The 18,390-nt window shown below is 41.0% G+C and overlaps 1 protein-coding gene across 5 annotated transcripts in view; it reads left to right on the top strand.

The window, feature by feature from the left end:
• Positions 1-7,006: 7,006 nt before the first annotated feature.
• Cwf19l2 (CWF19 like cell cycle control factor 2) overlaps positions 7,007-18,390 on the top strand; it is a 54,793-nt gene continuing 43,409 nt past the window's right edge. The window contains exons 1-6 of one of the 5 annotated variants that reach the window (XM_060372493.1): positions 7,007-8,197; positions 9,412-9,522; positions 10,689-10,811; positions 15,079-15,192; positions 15,900-16,019; positions 17,380-17,470. In XM_060372493.1, the coding sequence (XP_060228476.1) occupies positions 8,060-8,197; positions 9,412-9,522; positions 10,689-10,811; positions 15,079-15,192; positions 15,900-16,019; positions 17,380-17,470 (697 nt within the window). In that variant the 5' untranslated portion in view covers positions 7,007-8,059. Of the gene's footprint in view, positions 8,403-9,411; positions 9,523-10,688; positions 10,812-15,078; positions 15,193-15,899; positions 16,020-17,379; positions 17,471-18,390 lie in introns of those variants that run through there. The other 4 variants (XM_060372494.1, XM_060372496.1, XM_060372495.1 and 1 more) reach the window with 4 other exon arrangements.

The raw sequence follows: 18,390 nt of genomic DNA on the forward strand, positions 1-18,390 counted from the left end.
AATTTTAAAAACATTTTGTGGAAAAATTTCTAACTCCCGAGACAATCTATCCATCTGTGAGGGTTTTCTGATAAGAATGTGTTGCAGGTAGTTCTTTTCTAACTGGGTATAGAATTCCCTTTTCAGGTGGTCTTAGAATATTGCACTTGACAACACAATGTCAGGCCAGTATCATGAGAAAATCTTGGTGTGAAATATCTCAACTAAACGAGTTCCTTGAAAGCCCGTCTGAAGTGAGAGATGCTACCTGTGATGTCTGTTCTTCGTGGATGAGAAGTGTAAAGATAGCACAGCAGTTTCATCTGGCAAGGAAGAGCTTTGCATTGACACAGCAGACACTTGGTCAGCACACTGCTGTTCCGGACAACAGCAGAAGAAACTGAAAAACTGACTGTCTCCATTACAGAGAAAATGTTCTTGGTCACAGGATTATGATCTGTGATCTATGGACCGAAACACGTCTCCCCTTTATTCATTTTCACTTACGAATTATTTTCGAATTATTGTTTTATATGGATAAAATGGCCCTTTGGAGTTTTACCTGTAATCTCCATGTAGTGTGTTATCACCCAGAGGGATGTTTCTCAAAACCTGGCTGCTTAGTACCCAATAATGGGCCTGTCACTCTCCAGTCGACATCGCGTTTTTAGGACTCACTCTCCAGTCGACATCCGTGTTTTTAGGACTCACTCTCCAGTCGACATCGCGTTTTTCGGGCTTTCCAGACAGAGGGGCTCGACTCTCTTCAGCCGCGACACGGATGTTCATGTCACGGGCTCCCATGGAGAAAGGGGATTTGGATCTGTTCTCTTCCAAAGACCACCGCAAACATCATTATAGAAGTCAGGAGATCACGCTTGGGAAAATTCTACCAATAGTGTCAGGGTAGGGAAAGGCTTTCTTTTTCTCTTTTTTCTTTTTTTTTTTTTTTTACCAAAATGTAGAATACATTTATTCTGCATAGTCACGCAAAGACTAAGCTGGTATTTCTTTGTAATTCTTTTTTTTTGTAATTTATTTTTTTAATAATTTATTCACTTTATATCTAGCTTGTAGCCCCCTCCTTTGCCTCCTCCCATTCCTGTCCTTCCTCACTCTTCCCCCCTATCTTCCTCTCCCTCCCCAAATCCTTAGAAAGGGGAGACCTCCTCCCCTACCACCTGACCCCAGCCAGTCAAGTCTCATCAGGACTGCCTGCATGAACTGCCCTCTTCCTCTGATAATATAGAAGGGGTTATTTAAATATTCTTGTATCTGTTGAGGCTTGCTTTCTGACCAACTGTATGTTCAATTTTGGAGAAGGTTCTGTAAGGTGCTGAGAAGAAGGTATATTCTTTTGTGCTTGTGTGAAAAGTTCTGTAGATGTCTGTTAGGTCCATTTGATTCATTACATCAGTTAGTGTCCTTATTTCTCTGTTTGGTTCCTGTTTCTTTGACCTGTCCTTTGGTGAGAGTAGGGTGTTGAAGTCCCCCACTATTAATGTATGGTGATCAGTGTGTGGTTTGAGCTTTATGTTCCCTTTACTAATGTGAGTTCCCTTGTATTTGGGGCATAGATGTTCAGAATTCAGACCTCATCTTGGTGGAATTTTCCTTTGATGAGTATGAAGTGGCCTTCCTCATCTCTTTTGATTAATTTTGGTTGAAAGTCTATTTTATTAGATATTAGAATGGCTCTCCAACTTGCTTCTTGGGTCCATTTGCTTGGAAAACCTTTTTTCAGCCCTCTAATTTCAAGTAATGTCTCTCTTTGTGGCTGAGATGTGTTTTTTTTATGCAACAGAATGTTGGGTCCTGTTTGTGTATTCATTCTGTTAGTCTGTGTCTTTTTATTGGAGAGTTGAGTCCATTGATGTTGTGAGATATTAATGACCAATGACTGTTAGTTCCTTTTAGTTTGATGTTGGTTGAGATATGTGTTTGTGTACTTGTCTTCTTTTGGTTTTGCTGTAGTGAAGTTATTTATATCCTATGGTGTTTTATTTGTTTGCTTGGGTTGTGGTGCGTGTGTGTGTGTGTGTGTGTGTGTGTGTGTGTGGTTCCTCTGGTGGAAGTTTTCCTTCTAGTATCTTCTGTAGCGCTGGGATTGTGCATAGATATTGTTAATTTGATTCTGCCATGGAATGTCTTCTTTACACCGTCTGTGGTGATTGAAAGTTTCGCTAGGTATAGAGTCTGAACTGGCAGTGGTCTCTTAGAGTTCGCAAGATGTCTGTCCAGGCCCTTCTGGCTTCTATAGTCTCCTTTGAGAACTCAGGTGTGATTCTGATAGATTTGCCAGTGTATGTTACTTGGCCTTTTCCCCTTGAATAGTCTTTCTTAGTTCTGTATATGTGGTGTTTTGATGATGTGGCAGGAGGATTTCTTTTCTGGTCTAATCTATTTGGTGTTCTGTAGGCCTCTTGTATGCTTATAGGCATCTTTTTTCTTAAAATTGGGGAAATTTTCTGCTCTGATTTTGTTGATAATGTTTTTTCTACTTGGAGCCGGGAATATTCTTTCTTCTATTCCTATTATTTTTAGCTTTTGTCTTTTCATTGTGTCCTCGATTTCTTGGATGTTTTGTGCCAGGAATCCTTTTGGATTTAACATTTTCTTTGATGGATACATCAATTTCTTCCACTGTGTCCTCTACACCTGAAATTCTTTCCTCCATCTCTTGTATTCTGTTGGTAATGCTTACCTCTGTAGTTCTTGCTTTCTTTTCTAAGTTCTCCCTCTCCAAGATTTCTTCAGTATGTGCTTTCTTTAATGATTCCATTTCCAACTTCAGATCTTGAACTGTTTCATTGATTTTCTTCACCTGTTTGTATTTTCTTGCCTTTCACTAAATAATTTGTTCAATTCCTTTACCTGTATTTCTTTCCATGATTTATTTATTTTTTCTCTAAAGACCACAATCTGTATGACTGTATCTCCATGAATTTCTTTACAGATTTATTCATATCCTCAGTTATATTTATAAGCATAGATTTCAGGTTCTTTTCTTGTATTTCAGTTGTGTTAGAGTATCCAGGGCTGCTTATCTTGGGATAACTGGGTTCTGGGGATGACATGTTGTTCTGGCTTTTGTTGATTGTGTTTTACACTGTTCTTTCAGGCATCTGGTTTTCTCAGGCATTGCCTGTTAAATCCTGTTGCCTACTAGAGTTCTTGGGGATGTGGGAAGAGCCTGAGGCAGGAAGTTGGATGTTTTTGCAGGAGCCCTTAGACTGGAGAGAATGATCTCGGACTGAAGGGTAGCTCTCAGGGACTTTCCCGAGGCTCGCCTCAGGTATATGATCCTGGGAACCAAGTGGATTCCTCAGGTGCTCAGGGATCCTCCTTTTTCCAAGGAAGTCCTGAAACCAATATCTTTCTTGCTCTGAGTGAGCCCAGGCACTCTGCTCAGACACTATGCTTTCTCTTTTTAGGGAACCTGTGAGCTCGGAGGTCCTGTGGGTCTCCTTAGGGAGATGGGTTGAGCCTTGAAGCAGTGCCTGGGTTGCTTTTGTGAGTCCTGCGCATGAGGAGACCCAAGTTTGGAGCTGCTTGCTCAGGACAGTGAGAGTGGGCACCCAAGTTTGGAGCCACACCTTCTCAGTACGAGAAGGTATCCAGGGGACAGTGGGAGCGGGCTCCCAAGGTTGGAGCCATGAGCTGATTGTACCCGGAAGGTATCCACACACTGTGGGACTGTCAGGTGCCTAGGGTTGCTGCTATGCCAGGTGGGAGCTGGGACCTTTTCCTGAGATTAGCCGGGTGACTTGAAGTTGGACCTTTGCATTTCCCTGTGGGCTCTCCTCTCACCTGAGAAGCACAGATGTCAGGGTGTTGGGGTCCAGAGTACAGCTTGATGGTCGCTCTGCTCTTACAGCTGAGCTGCTGTTCAGATATGGTGCATGAGTGGCGCCGCCATCTTGGATCTCTGGAAAGACACTTCGTACATTCTCTGCATAATAATTTTTTTCAAGTAGGGACTGTGAAGTCTTCATTATACAGTGAGTAAAAAAGGTAAAAAGATTTATAGACTAAATAATTGCAAAGTCAAGTAAATACTTGACTATTGTGATTATTAGAAATTATGTAGGTGAGGCAAAGTGGTGTAAGAATTTATAGACCTTGCTTTACATTTTGGATGGACTTAAACTCAGGGAAGTTTAGTGTTCATAGGTGTCAGAAGACAAGGGAATATTTCCATGGTTCTACTCATACGTGATAATGAAAATGTTCATTATGATGACATCTCTACCTTGACACATTTTACATTTAAAATTTAGCTGGAAACTTTACTTACCCTATGGAAATCACAAATGGTGGTAGTGATTTGTAGAGAAGATAGCATCTGAATACAAACTATTTGATGCTCAACCAGAGGGAATCGATGATGTGTTCCAATGCTGAAGACCTACTGAAAAACACTGTCCTTATTTCTGACATGATTATTTGTAACAAGAATGGAACAAATATAGAAGGCATTCATGCCATAAAGAATGAAGAGGGAAAAAAGGTAATTTAGCATGGTGTTCTGGTTTTATTCTAGTGCTGTGACAAAGACCATGACCAAAAGCAGAGTAGTGGAGGAAAGGTTATATCTACTTTATACTTCCAGGTCACAGTCCATTATTGAGAAAAGTTAGGGCAGGAACTTGAGGCAGAAAACCTGGAGGAATGTTGTTTGTTTGCCCCGTGGCTCACTTGCTCATACTTGTTATATAGCTGAAGACCACCTGGACGAGGAATGGTGTCACCACAATTGGATGGGCCTCATACATCAACCCTCATACTGACCGGGGTAGCTCTCCACACCCATGAACACAGGCCAATCTGATCTAGACACCTTTCAGTCAAGGCTTTTCTCTAAGATGACTCTAGGTTGTATCAAGGTGACAGAGGTGACAAGGGCACACAGCGTCAGGTCACTGACTGGACATATTAGCAAAGTGTGAGAATTGTTGCCCTTATTTACGGGTGTGTTAGTTTATTCAGTTCTTCCAGAAGCTGAGGATACAGTGTTGCTACCACTTGACGGTTAAGAAGCTACAGAAGTGGCAGAGTCATTTAATCTGCCACATCTGTGCTCAGAATCTGTGCTCTTGACACCTCACTGATACTTAAATTATCACAGGCTTAATGGACAGGAAACAGATTTTCAAATCTCTGTCACTGGCTACACGTATTGTTAGAAAAGACTCTTGGTTGTTGGTGGCTCTTGAGCCAACTCTGGGTTGGAGAGGAAGTAAGGAGGATTAAATGTTAGGGCGGTCACATGATTTAGTATCTAAACTGAGACCCCTTTGAAAGCTAACTAAGGAGCTCTTACAAACCCTCAGGGAAACAGATACTGTCTGTGGGAGTTACAGCTAGGATAACATCCGTCATCCTCACGAGTTTTGTTGCAGCCACAAAGACTGACTGTCTCCTGGCACAATGCATGTCCCTATCTACACTGCGTGTTAATTTACGCATGCTGCTGTGTGTGACTGTTTTCACACACCTATGCATCTCTATTTTATTGGCATTTTGTGGATAATCTTGATTGTTTTTTATAGTTGCCTTATCACATTATGATAGACTTTAACCTACCCTCTCCGAATTGTCATTTTATATAAATAATTATTTTCAAGTAGATTGTAAGGATTAAGAACCCATTAAAACTTTTTTGATTAACTGATTTACGTTTTATGTGCATGAATACTTTGACTCTCTGAAGTACACTGCATGCAGGCAGTGCCCACAGAGACCAGAAGAGAGCGCCTGGAGCCCTAGAACTGGAGTTACAGATGGTCGTGGCCTGCGGTGTAGGTGCTGGGAACCCACAGTGGGAACATAACATGAGCCGTACTGTTTAACTTGGAGCTATCTCTTCATCCCCAGACTTTTTAGAGCACAGGTTCTGTATGGTAACTTTTTAGTTCTTGGAAATTTTTTTGATAAATTTGAAAGGGACTGTTTTAAAATTATAAGCAGATGAATGTATTTTATTATGTAAATTCACCAAAGTTCTTGAACTCACATGTGGTAGGTATACAGGGGATTATCCAGGAAACGAAGCAAGTAGAGATACAGAGCTACAATAGCATTAAATCATGATGTGATAATATCTGGGGAGTAGTGTCCAGAACGGGACATTATTTTGTGATTAGGGAAAGGGATTTTTGACCTGAAAAATGAATGACAAACTAAGGCTTTAGGTGGGAATAAAAGCTGGAAGACCCTTATTACTAAGGCCCAACAATTAAGGAAAGGAGGGAGAAGAAAATGGGATGGGAGATGGAGAGGGAGTGAAGGGCGGAATGTCCAGGCAGAAGAGGCAGTGAAAGCACAGCTACGGGGTGGCTTCTATACAAGGCTCACCTGACGGTCAGTCTTCAACACTGTAAACCTATACTGTCCTCACAAGAGAACATCTGAAGATCTGGCAGGACTTTCACCTGTTTTTCCTTACACAGTTGGATCAGGGCAGGTGTGGGGTGAGTGGGGCGACAGATTTCCTCTATTAGCCCTGAGCCTGATACTCAGATCTGTGTTGGATGACAATATCAACCTGGTCTCTCATCACCATTGCATGTGGTATGGGGAACAGGTGAAATAAGGAAGAAAGCATCAAAATCTAGTTTTCATTTTCTTGACATTTTTATTTCCTGTGACTCTTTTCATGGAATGGCCTTCTGAGTGCCTTTGGTAATGGGTGAGCACTCTGTGTAGGCTGATGACCCTTGCTTCAGATGCACAAACTATTCAAGGTGTTGCTTCCCAAACTATAGCACTTTTTGGGAAAGAAGGGGTTTGTAAACATTGAAATTTGGCATTTTAAATTTTGCTGAATTGCCAGAGATAGAAGGAGACAGAAATGGCTTATCTCAAATTTCCTATTACCATCCCTGTGGACCAATCAAATGAAGCACAGATAAGAACTAGTCTTTTGATACAGGTTTATTTATGCAAGATGTAATAAATACACAAAGAAATCACTGTTTTCTTTATGAGAGATAATCTTACACACAAGGTATCTTTCCTCGCTGTGATGAGGACTCTTCCTGTACCTAGGCTTGTGCAACATCAAGCCTCAACCTCCATAGAAATAAAAGTCTTTTTAATAAGTGTTTTGTCTGCCTGTACGGAAGTGCATCACAGGCGCAGTGCCTGTGGTGGCCAGAAGAGGGCGGAGGAGCTCCTGGAAATGGAGCAAGAGCTAGCTGGGACCCTCCTTGTGGGTTCCTCTCTCCGAACTTAGGTCCTTTTCAAGAAGCAATTAGCACCCTACGACTCTTCAGCCCCATTTTAAATATTAAGACGATAATCAACGAAAAACACTGAATATTTTTCAAAAATCGACCTCTCTTTCCCTCCTTTCTTTTCCTCTCTTTTTGTTCTTCGAGACCGGATTTCTGTGTAGCCTTTGCTGTCCTGGACTCGTTTGCACACCAGGCTGGCCTCGAACTCCCACATCCCCCTGCCTCTACCCCTCCGAGTGCTGGGATTGCGGGTGCGTTCCACCGCGTCCGGCTGAAGGTTGATTTTAAGAGCATTCTCCCCGTTTTTACGTTCTGAGCTTCGGTTACGTTCTTTCGTCCCGGTGCACGCTCACAGGGAGTCAGGCCACACTTGCAGACTGTGTGGTCTGCTGGTGTTTTCTAGAGTCCTGGCGAGAGAGGGCGCGCGGTCCTGCGTGTCGCCGGAATTCGGGGCGCAGCGGCGTAAGCGCTCCAGCGGGCCCCGGTCCTCCTCCCGGGCTGCTCCGTCCGCACAGCGACGCCCCTTCCACTGCTTTGACCTGTATTGACTTTCCGAATCACGACGGTCGTGAGCCGGGGCTTCCTGACGGCTTCCTCGCTTTACGGCAGCAGCTATGGCGGCGTTCGGTGTACGGTTTGAAAGCGCCAGTCGTATCGCAGAGCGGAAGGAGCAGACCCGAGCTGCCAGGGCCGCGGTGTTACGGCAGGTACCCGCTGTGGAGGGTTGTCCCTCTCTGTGAGCCGGGCTCGCCCCGAGGGCTTCCCGGCGCGCGGGGCGGCGTTCCCGGAGCGGCGACCCTCGGCTGCGGAAATGACCGTCTTCGTCGCAGACCGGGTCTGGGATGTGGTCGGGAGCTGCAGGACTCTGGCGGCGGCCCACCCTCCCCCGACGGTTCCGCGTCCCGCCTCGTCTGCGGGTGGTTCCTGGCCCACCGCGCCGCGGCCCGCTCCGCTTGCTCATGACTGGTTCCTCCGGCTTGGTAGCCTTTAAGTCATCTATTCTGACATTCTGCCGCCTGGATTGTTCGGCTTCTGTGCGCCCTACATCTAACGGCGCGGACCCCAGAGTCGGTGCTGTGTAGGAAGCAGGACACGCTTGAACACTCTGGCGTGTCCTCCGCTCGCCTGCCTTGTTCTTCCCAACCCCAGACTCAGGCTAGCCCTTACTAATGGAAGGGATTCAGAGTATGTGCCCACCCCAAAGTTTGGGAAACAGAATTCCCTTTCACATTGAAATGTATGGAATTTATAAAAAAAAAAAAAAAAAAAAAAGGGAAAAAGTAAATCATTGCATTATCTGACAAGTTATTCTTGGTTAATTGTGACAGTGAAAATGGCAATTTTGTAATTGAAGAACAACAGGATGGTTGGTGAGGTTTTTTTCTTTTGTTTTAAATTGAAAGGTAATAAGTCTAAATGTATATACAGAGTAGAAAAAATAGAGTAGCAGGAAAAATTTGTAATGACTTCAGTTTCATTTTAAGGGGGTGGGTGAGCAGCTAGTCTTAGACAGGTAAATGTTGTGATTATTTCCTGATCTCCAAATAGGTATAATAAATCCGCTTCACTGTTGTCTGGCATTTCAAGCAGATTTTGGAGGGAACTCCTTGTAAGCTGTGACGATTTTATAGGTCTATACATACAGTTTGATAAGGACCACACTCAGATTTGGAATGTGAGAGGTGGATATTGAACCAGAAGAAACTTCTTTCGTTGTTTGCTGTTGACTGATAACTAGAAATTACCAATATGATTCTTTCTTTTTAAGAGGATAACTTTTTTCCCCCCCTCAGACAAAATATTGGGGTAAAGATTTTGCCTGTTTTAAAGGCATGGAAAAAAGTCAACTTCATACTTTTGTGAAAGTTTAAAGAACTAGCCACAAGGATGATAGAGCTTCAAGTGATTCCAAATCATATTAGTGACAGGGAGAAAGAAGGCCATAGGCTAGTCCTGGACAGAATACTGTGTGTGATTTGTATCCAAATTTACTGAAGATTGGTATTCCTGAAGAAAGATAATAATAGGTTTTTAAAAAATCTTTTTTTACAGCTACTAGAAGCAAAGTTATTGGTAAGAATAGGTCATTCATTGACTAGGAATCTTTATATAAAAGCGCTACCAATTTTTCTTTTTGTAGTAGAAAAGCAGTTGTATCAAGCATCAGTTTCTCTTTTGTATTCGTTTGTTGTAGGCCAAAGACAGTTTTGAAAAAGAACAAAGGCGTAAAGAACTGAAGCAACTTCGAGGTGAGGACACATGGATGCTGCCTGATGTCAATGAGCGAATTGAACAGTTCTCACAGGTGAATATTAGTATACATGCTTAATGTAATGATGTGACTTACTTTGTGGTTTTGGTTTTTTGAGGAAGGGTCTTTATGTAGCTTAGTGGGTCTAGAAACTGTTATGTAGGCCAGATCTGCCTGCCTCTGCTTTCCAAGTGCTAGGATCAAAGGCATTCAAGGCATGTGCTACTATGCCTGCCTCATGTCTTAAAACAAACAAAACAAAGACACAAAAACACTATTCAAGGTAATATTGAAAAACATTTTTTAACATTTATTTCTCTGTGTGTGTGTGTGTGTGTAAGAGAGAGAGAATTGGGAGGAGGGAGTAAGAGAGGGAAGAGGAAGACAGAGAAAGGGAAGGAGAATGGGTATGTGTGCATATCAAGAACAACCTGCCTTGTGGGTTCTGGGGGCTGAACTCAGGTTGTCAGTAACATCCTCACTATCAGATGTTTGGCACTGTTGAATTTATCTGGCAACACAGTGTCTGTTTTGACAACAAGTTCATCATGATGTGAAACGATTTTATTTATATTGGCTGGTAGATTTAATTATAAATCTGTGGTCTGTTTGTAGATCTGGAAGCACATGTTTTATATTTGTTTGGTTTTTTGTTTGTTTGTTTTCTATCAAGCCTTTTCTCTTCTTACAAGTTTTTAGTAGCTTACCTTCTGTTATTTGTCCCACAACTGGTGGAGATTTTAAAAATTTATTTTGATTACAAATATTAATTGTTCACGTTTATATAATATGCTGTTATATTTTGACCTGTGTACACATAGGAGTTTATACGCGCATCATCCACTCAAATCTGTTTGTTTGTTTGTGTTAGAAAACTCTAAATGCTTAATATGTGTTAGTAGCTGGTTGTATGTATGCGTCTGTATGTTTATTTGATAATATTGGTCACATACAAATTACTTAATGAAAACTTTCCTCAGATTTTCCTGGTAAGAAATCTGAGCTACTCCTTTGATTAGTAGTGCTTATCTTATAGAAATAATGTCAAGGTTTCTTAGAGAATTTCATATACTTGAAGTATAGGTAGAGTCATAATCTTCATTTCTTTTTATGAAAGATGTAAACTTTTTTGGAGCACGGATTTTTCTTTTTATTCAGCATTTTTTCCTGTTAAAATTAGATAAAATTAAATTTTCTTTACACTTGACTAAAATTATTAGGAACATTCTGTGAAGAAAAAGAAGAAAAAGGGCAAGCATTCAAAAAAAGAGAAGAAAGAGAAGAAAAAGAAGAGCAAGAAACAGAAATGTGAAAAACAGAGTGAGTCGACTGACAGTTCCTCAGTAAGTGAGCCCCAAGACGGGGCCTGCCGCCGTGGAGAGCGGCGGGCTTGAGGGACAGTGGACAGGACTGGTGGTGCGAGAGACCGCAAAGTACTGCTGGTCCGGATAGGAAATGTCCACAAGTCAGACGCTTGGCGTTCCTTGGGGAATACTGCCTCTGTAGACTGATTGTCGGGTCCAGAAAATGGGATACCGCTTAGTCATCACTGTTGGTTGGAGACATGATGATAGTAAGATGTGCAGGGAAACAGAAAGGTGAACACCAGCGTTGAAGAGCTGCGTGCATGCAGATGGTTGGGAAGGACTGTACTGTAGAAAAGGGAGAAAGGTTTTAAAACACTGGGGTCTGTTTTCTTCATAGAAATTGACATCTGATTTGTCAAAGTAGGATTTCTTTATTTATTTATCTTTTGGACCAAAAGAAGAGAGTGTTGTGTAGCTAGCTCTCGTCTGCGAGGACTCGGAATGAAAGAAAGGAAGCCAGAATATTCACATCTATTTTCAAGAAGAAGGATTATGTGTCGAGAGTGGTGGTCTAGAAATGTTTAGGATTGATTACTTACTCAGACAAAATTGAGTTCTGTCAGCAGGAAGGAAGAGAGATGACAAAATCATAGTGACAGGAAGCCATGAAAGATAAGTGCTGTGGTCAGGTTTTCCTGTAGCACCCAAATGTACGGTGGGCAGAGATTGGGGAAGGAAGGGGAGTGGAAAGATGGGTGTCCTAGAGCTTCATGATGGTAACAAGATGATCATATTTAAGACTCCTGTTTTAAGGATGGAAAGGGAGATACGTGTTGGTTAAAATTTCTTGTAGGTTATAGAAAATAAACAGTTTAGCTCATGTGAAAAAGTGGGAGAGACATAACATTCAGATACAAACATCTGTTAAGACATTTAGGTTTAGGAATTAGCTTGATCAATAACAGTTGGAATTAGAATTGTGAGTGCTTTATAATCTTACCTGGTCTTGTGTTTGTTTGTTTTGTTGTGAATTCCACTTTTCAGTAAAAACGTGGACCCTGACATTGCCTTTTCAGTTTTCTTTAGTATAGACAAAAGTGATTGTAGCATCTGTGGTCGTAGAACTTACTGCTTAAACCAACTAAGGATAAGTAAGGTGAATTCTGGTTTTGTTAGGGTCTATTTAATTGAAGTTTGCAGGTGGTGATTGCCATTGTCTGGGTTGGAACTGTGATGATGGAGTGCCTAGTGGCTCAAACTGATAAACTCAAGTGGTTGGTCAGCATATGATGAGACACAGACACTCTAATTATAGAATTCCTGTGACAGGACCCCTGGAACTCGAACTTCATATTTGACTTTATTGTAGACTAAAATTGTCAGTCTTCTAAAGAAAGTTCTAATTGTTTCAGGCTATAAATTCTCATTTTAGTGCATGGCACTACCACTCCTAGGCATATATCCAAAATATGCTCACGTACACAAGGACATTTGTTCAACCATCTTTGTAGCAGCTTTATTCATAATAGCCAGAACCTGGAAATAACCCAGATGTCCATCAATGGAGGAATGGATACAGAAATTGTGGTACTTTTACTCAGCAATTAAAAACAAGGAAATCATGAAATTTGCAGGCAAATGGTGGGATCTAGAAAAATCTTTCTGATTGAGGTATCCCAGAAGAAGAAAGACACACATAGTATATACTCACTTATATAGACCTATAAGATAGGATAAACATACTAAATTCTGTATACCTAAAGAAGATAAACAAGCAAGAGGACCTGGGTAAGATGATCAATCCTCATTTAGAAAGACAAATGGGATGGACATTGGATGTAGGAGAAAACAAATAACAGGACAGGAGCCTACCGCAGAGGGCCTCTGAAAGACTCTACCAAGCAGTGTATCAAAGCAGATAGGAAGACTCATAACCAAACCTTTGCCAGAGTACAGGGAATCATATGAAAAAAGGAGGAGTTAGTATGACCTGGAGAGGACAGAAGCTCCACAAGGAGACTGTATCTCCAACCAAGGACCTTGTATGGATATAACCTAGAATCCCTGATCAGATGTAGCCCATGGTAGCTCAGTATACAAGTAGGGACCCTAGTAAGGGGAACAGGAACTATTTCTGACATGAACTCAATGGCGGCTCTTTGGCCTCCCCACCCACCCACCCAAGGGAGGAGCAGCCCTGCTAGGCCACAGAGGAGGACATTGCAGCCAGGCCTGAAGATACCTAATAAGCTAGGGTCAGATGAAAGGGGAGGAGGTCCTTTCCAAGTGGACTTGGAAAGGGGTAGGGAGAAGATGAGGAAGGAAAGGTGGGATTGGGAGGGAATGAGGGAGCGGGATGCAGCTGGGATACAAAGTTAATAAACTGTAACTAATATTAAAAAAAATAAAAATTTAATTAAAAGAATTGTGATCACGGTGCTAAATTGACTGTATAAACTTGAATTAGGCCAGAAATTATATGTAAATAATATATTATATATTATAATTATATATATAATATATATTAAGATTATTTGTAAAAAAATTATGTATGTAAATATGAATAACTTCTGGAATTTAAATCCAGATTAAGGTATAAAAGAATGAATGAGGAGAGTCTGCTTTGCTTTGGGAAACAGGTGGCAGTTGATATATATATTTTATTATATATATATATATTTTTTTACGTGCTGATTATATCACTTGACAGATATGCTTGTATCTTAAGGGACTGGAGAGATAGCTCAGGAGTGAAGAACATTTGCTGCTCTTTCAGAGGGCTCAAGCCCCATTGTTCTTAGCACCCACATTGGATGGCTTACAACAGCCAACCATAGTCCATCTCCAGGATATATAAGTGGTGTGTGTTCTATACACACATGCACGCATGCGTGAGTACACACACACACACAGAGAGACAGACAAGTAAATCTTTAAAAAATGTTTAGGAAATCTTGAGGACTTTTATGGAATAGAAGAGCATAAGTTTCTTTCAGGAACTTTCCTCAGTTGGTAAGGTGTTTGCTGTACAAGCATAAGGTCCTGAGTCTCAGCCACTAGCACCCATGTGAAAAGCTGGCATGACTGCACATGCCTAACTGAAGCACTGTGTGACAGCAGAGGTTTTCTGGGGCTTGCTGCCTTCCACTCCCTAGTTCATTCATACTCTTACAGGGGAGTTAAGGTGAGGAGTGGTGGAGCAGTGGTAAGCCAGTGTCCTCTTCTGGCCTCTACATTCATGTTGGTGGGCATGTGCCCTCTCACACACATGCATTTGAACCACTCACAAGCACTACACACTTAACACACACACAAACATGTGTACAGTATTTTTGTCTCAGCAAAGGTTATAGGGTTTGCTTTGGTATTTGCTCTTATGCCCTCATTGGCCTCTGAGTTTCCCAACTGTACACAAGAAGGTATTTTGCACAGATGAATCCTAGCATTTCATACAAGTTCAGTAGCTCTGAAGAACATTTTAGAGCCTGACAGAACTACATTCCCTTGATGATTCTCACAGTTGGAAATTAAGTGATGCAGGAAAATTCCTTAATATTAGGAAGCTTTTTATCTATGAAATAGTTACACTTTACAAAGTTAGGTGTAGGATTCAGGATGATAATTGTTGTGAAGATACTAGTTACTGCCTAGATGTTACTAGAGAGCTCTGCAGTTTTAGCTTGAGGGAAATCCCCCAAATTTGACACTTGAGCAAATAGCAAACTCCTTTACATGGGTGTCATTTCCCTAATGCTACTAATTTTTGAGTGCATCAGAATGTTGGTAGAAATTGATCCTCTCTGTGCTGCTTTCCTTTCCTAGGTTTATATTTTATTTTTTGGTATAACTCATGAGAGGATAATGAATGAGAGGAAGAATAAATTTGGCTATGTCTTTTGAGCTCAAACCGAAGAGGATTTTTTATGTTATTTCTTAAGATTTTACAGTGCTACATTTATCTACCTAGGTATCTATTTATCAGTCTATTTAATAGTCTATTTAATCAGTCTATTTATTTATTTTTGGTTTTTCGAAGCAGGGTTTTTCTGTATTGCCTTGGCTGTTCTGGAACTCCCGTAGACCTTGGCCTAGAACTCACAGAGACCCGCCTGCCTCTGCCTTCCTGAGTGTTGGGATTAAAGGCGTGCACCACCACCACCCAGCTCCAGTGTTACTTTTTAAAAGGGGAAACCAATTAAAAGATCTCTTTTAAGAAGCTGAATTATTTTCACTTAACAATGTAGATACTTTATATATAAGTATGCAAATTTTTGAATGTCACTTATACGCTAAATGTTCTTAGAGCTCTGAAGTTGAGTGGGTTGAGGCCCAACCCTCCCAGACACCTGACAAAGAAAAGACCTGGAAAGTGAAAGACAAAAGGCCAGAAAAAGAATGTGACAGCCATGTTATTCAGGTGAGCACCTAGCTGATGTCAAAGAGAAATGGCAGCTTCTAAGAACAGATGGGTGTCAAACTGATGGTTTTAACTTTTTCAGGAGAAGAATTAGACTTTAGCGGTAGTTTATGAACACTTCCCACAGAAATGCCAATGGCTGGTATTCAGATAGGCCTTCTGCTGTAGAAGGAGATGCTCATCTTTGCTGCAGCCCTTCAGAGCTTACTCAGCTATGATTGTTGGTATTTTCCTCTTTAAGGGATTTACCTAATGCTATTACATTGTCGGAACCTCCTGTACTGTCTAGGCCAGTTGTAGTTTTTCTTTTTCTTCTCCTTATGTCATAATTTGTGTGTCAGTGCTTATAGTTGAATAGCAAATAAATTTTGAGTTCTGTTTCATATACCTAAGGAAGAATATAATTTATTACCCACTTAGCCACAGATGAAGGAAGAAGGGTGAAGAGGAGCTAGTTTTTGATTGTGTACACCAAGCCCTGTGTTGGCTGCCTTTCATACTTGTTATTTTGTTCACTCTTTAAAACAAACTTGAAATGTAAGTACTTCCTCCTGCCCCATTTTATAAAGTGAGGGACCAAGGTGCAGCAAAAATGAGAAACTTGAGAGTGGCTAGCCATGCAGCACTTACTTTTGACTGGTGCCTGCAGTCTCTGATCTTAAAGATCTCTTAAGTATAGATTGACATGGCTTCATTCTTTTAAACAGCGGGATGAGTGGATGACTGTTGATTTTATGTCTGTTAAAACTGTGTCGTCATCATCACTCAAAGCTGAAAAGGAAACTCTACAGAAAATAGAGCAGGAGAAAGCCCAAGCACTGCTGCAGGTAAGACAACAGTTTGAATACTTTAATTTTTGAATTTGCCCTAAATAAACTAATACATTGTTTTATATTTGTTTATTCTTATAAATACCATATTATTTGTAATGATAATTTATTTCTAAACTACTTTTTCTAGTCGTGTGTGCTAACAGTGAGAACTAAGAAATGTGATACAAATACTTTAAACATAAATTTCTTGTAGAAAAGCTATTTAAAGGATACTAAGGGTTGAGAGAGAGCTCAGCAGTTAATAATACTTGATGCTCTTCCAGCAGTCTCCAGTTGGGCTTCCAGCACCTCCATGACAGCTGACAACCAGTTCCAAGGGTTTTGATTCTTCTTTGGCCTCTGTGGGCACTGTACACATGTGGTGCACAGACATACGCACAGGCAGGCCATGCATATAAAATACACATAAAAGAAAGTGAGTGTGCAGTTTTTATAGGAGCAGGTGCCAAATTCAGGCCGGGGAGGTGGCTCAGTGGTTAAGATCACGCCCTAGACCCAGAGGACCCAGGTTCAATTCAGAACCCACAGAGGGTGGTTCATGGCTGCCTGTTACCCAAATTCAGGAGAGCCAATACTTTGGGCCTGGGCAGGCACCTGTACATATGTTCACATGTACACACTTAGACATGGGCACATAGAATATATTTTGTAAAAGACATATACCTAGATGTGTAAATCTGGGCGAATGGAGTTAAGCAGTTGTGTGTTACATGACTGTCATACTTACATTTGGGCCTAAATTAGTTATAAGAATGCTTTCAAGACAACAACTCCATAGGAAATACTACACAAGCGTGTTTATGTCACTCTTTGACTGTGAAGGCAAGAAGCAATGGGAAATCCTTAGAGACCAGAAACGGTGGGATATAAACCAAGAGGTAAAGACACAAACCTACAAAGTATAGAAGTGCTGTAGCTTGTGGCTTTCAGAAATTGCCTTTATAATTTATCTTTAATGTAATAGAGATTAACAAGTGAAAACTATGGCCAAATGATTTTGAGAGTCCTATGGTCAGTGTTTTTTCTTTTTTCTCCCAGTCTAATTTTAAAAGTAAGCTTGGTAATTGTGTTGGTTTGTAGCCAAGCTGCCACTCATATGGAGCCTGAGAAGGACAAGATTTTTGGAATGTCTTGTCCAAGTCTGAGTTAGACTTGAAGGTTCTGAGACAGGTGGGTATTCAGTGAAGACACATGAATGTGAGTCAGAAATTGTTACCTACATAATATGTCTTAAGAATTTTAAATGATTCGTGGAGGTTGTATATCTGACAGTTAGGCACCTCAAATTATTTAGTAATCGTCTTCATGCTGGGTTTACTTTTACACTCTAACTTTTCAAAATATTTTGTTCTAGTCCACACTTCTAGAAAGAGAACTGAATCCATACTGGAAGGACGGTGGGACAGGTCTCCCATCAGAAAATTGTATACCCTCAGTTACTAAAGGTATCTTTATATTTTTTTGTAGTCTCATAGGCATTTCTCAGTTTCTAGTAATGAGAGGGATAAAATGATTAAAGTACATTATATACATGTTTGAAAATGTCACAATGAAAGTCACTGTTTTGTACAGCTAATAGACACTAATAAATCCATATTCTTGTAGTTTATTGTTTCTATTGCAGGTCCCACTTGAGGTCGAATAATAAAGGCATGGTGTAAAAAAAGTGCGTGGGCTTCTCTACCCCCATTCTAGCTCCCAAATAATGACACAGAGACCTATTAAACTTACTAGTAAGCTTTAAGCAGTATAGCTGGGCAGATTCTCAGCTGTTCTAACCTGACTATGCTGGTCCCGGCTATTTTCCAGCCACAGATCCCATTACCTGCCAACTTAAGTCTCACCCTGGTTGCTCCTGCTCCATCTTTGTCCTCATGGTGATTTCCTCAAGGCGACTTTCTCATGGTGACCTTCTCTCCTGTCTCTTTTCTTGCGATTCTTTTCCTGGGGTTCCAAGTCCTATCTTTTCTTTCCTGCCCAGCTATTGGCTGATCTTATGTAATATTGCCCTTTACTAACCAGGCAGAGATGTTGGACCCAACATTGAGACGGGAGATTCTTTAATAACAATGACAATGCCCATGTGGGGACTGCAGCCAGATATTTGGGCACAGAAATAAGCATTGAATACACAGAGCACAAAACCATCCCCTAGTGTAACACTAGTAGGACTGTTAGTTTTATGTTATCGATTACAATTTGTAATGTACAGATATTCTTAAAGTTAAGATTTAAGTTATGACTGAATTTGTTGTTTGTTTGTTTTTTTTCCCTGTCCCATTTCCTTTGCACAGCAGCCTAGGGCAAGCAATCTTTTTTTTTTTTTTTTCTCCTGTATTTCTCTTTGGATTGCTAACACCTTAGT

The sequence above is a fragment of the Meriones unguiculatus genome, chromosome 19, assembly GCF_030254825.1.
Source record: "Meriones unguiculatus strain TT.TT164.6M chromosome 19, Bangor_MerUng_6.1, whole genome shotgun sequence".
Classification (NCBI taxonomy): Eukaryota; Metazoa; Chordata; class Mammalia; order Rodentia; family Muridae; genus Meriones; species Meriones unguiculatus.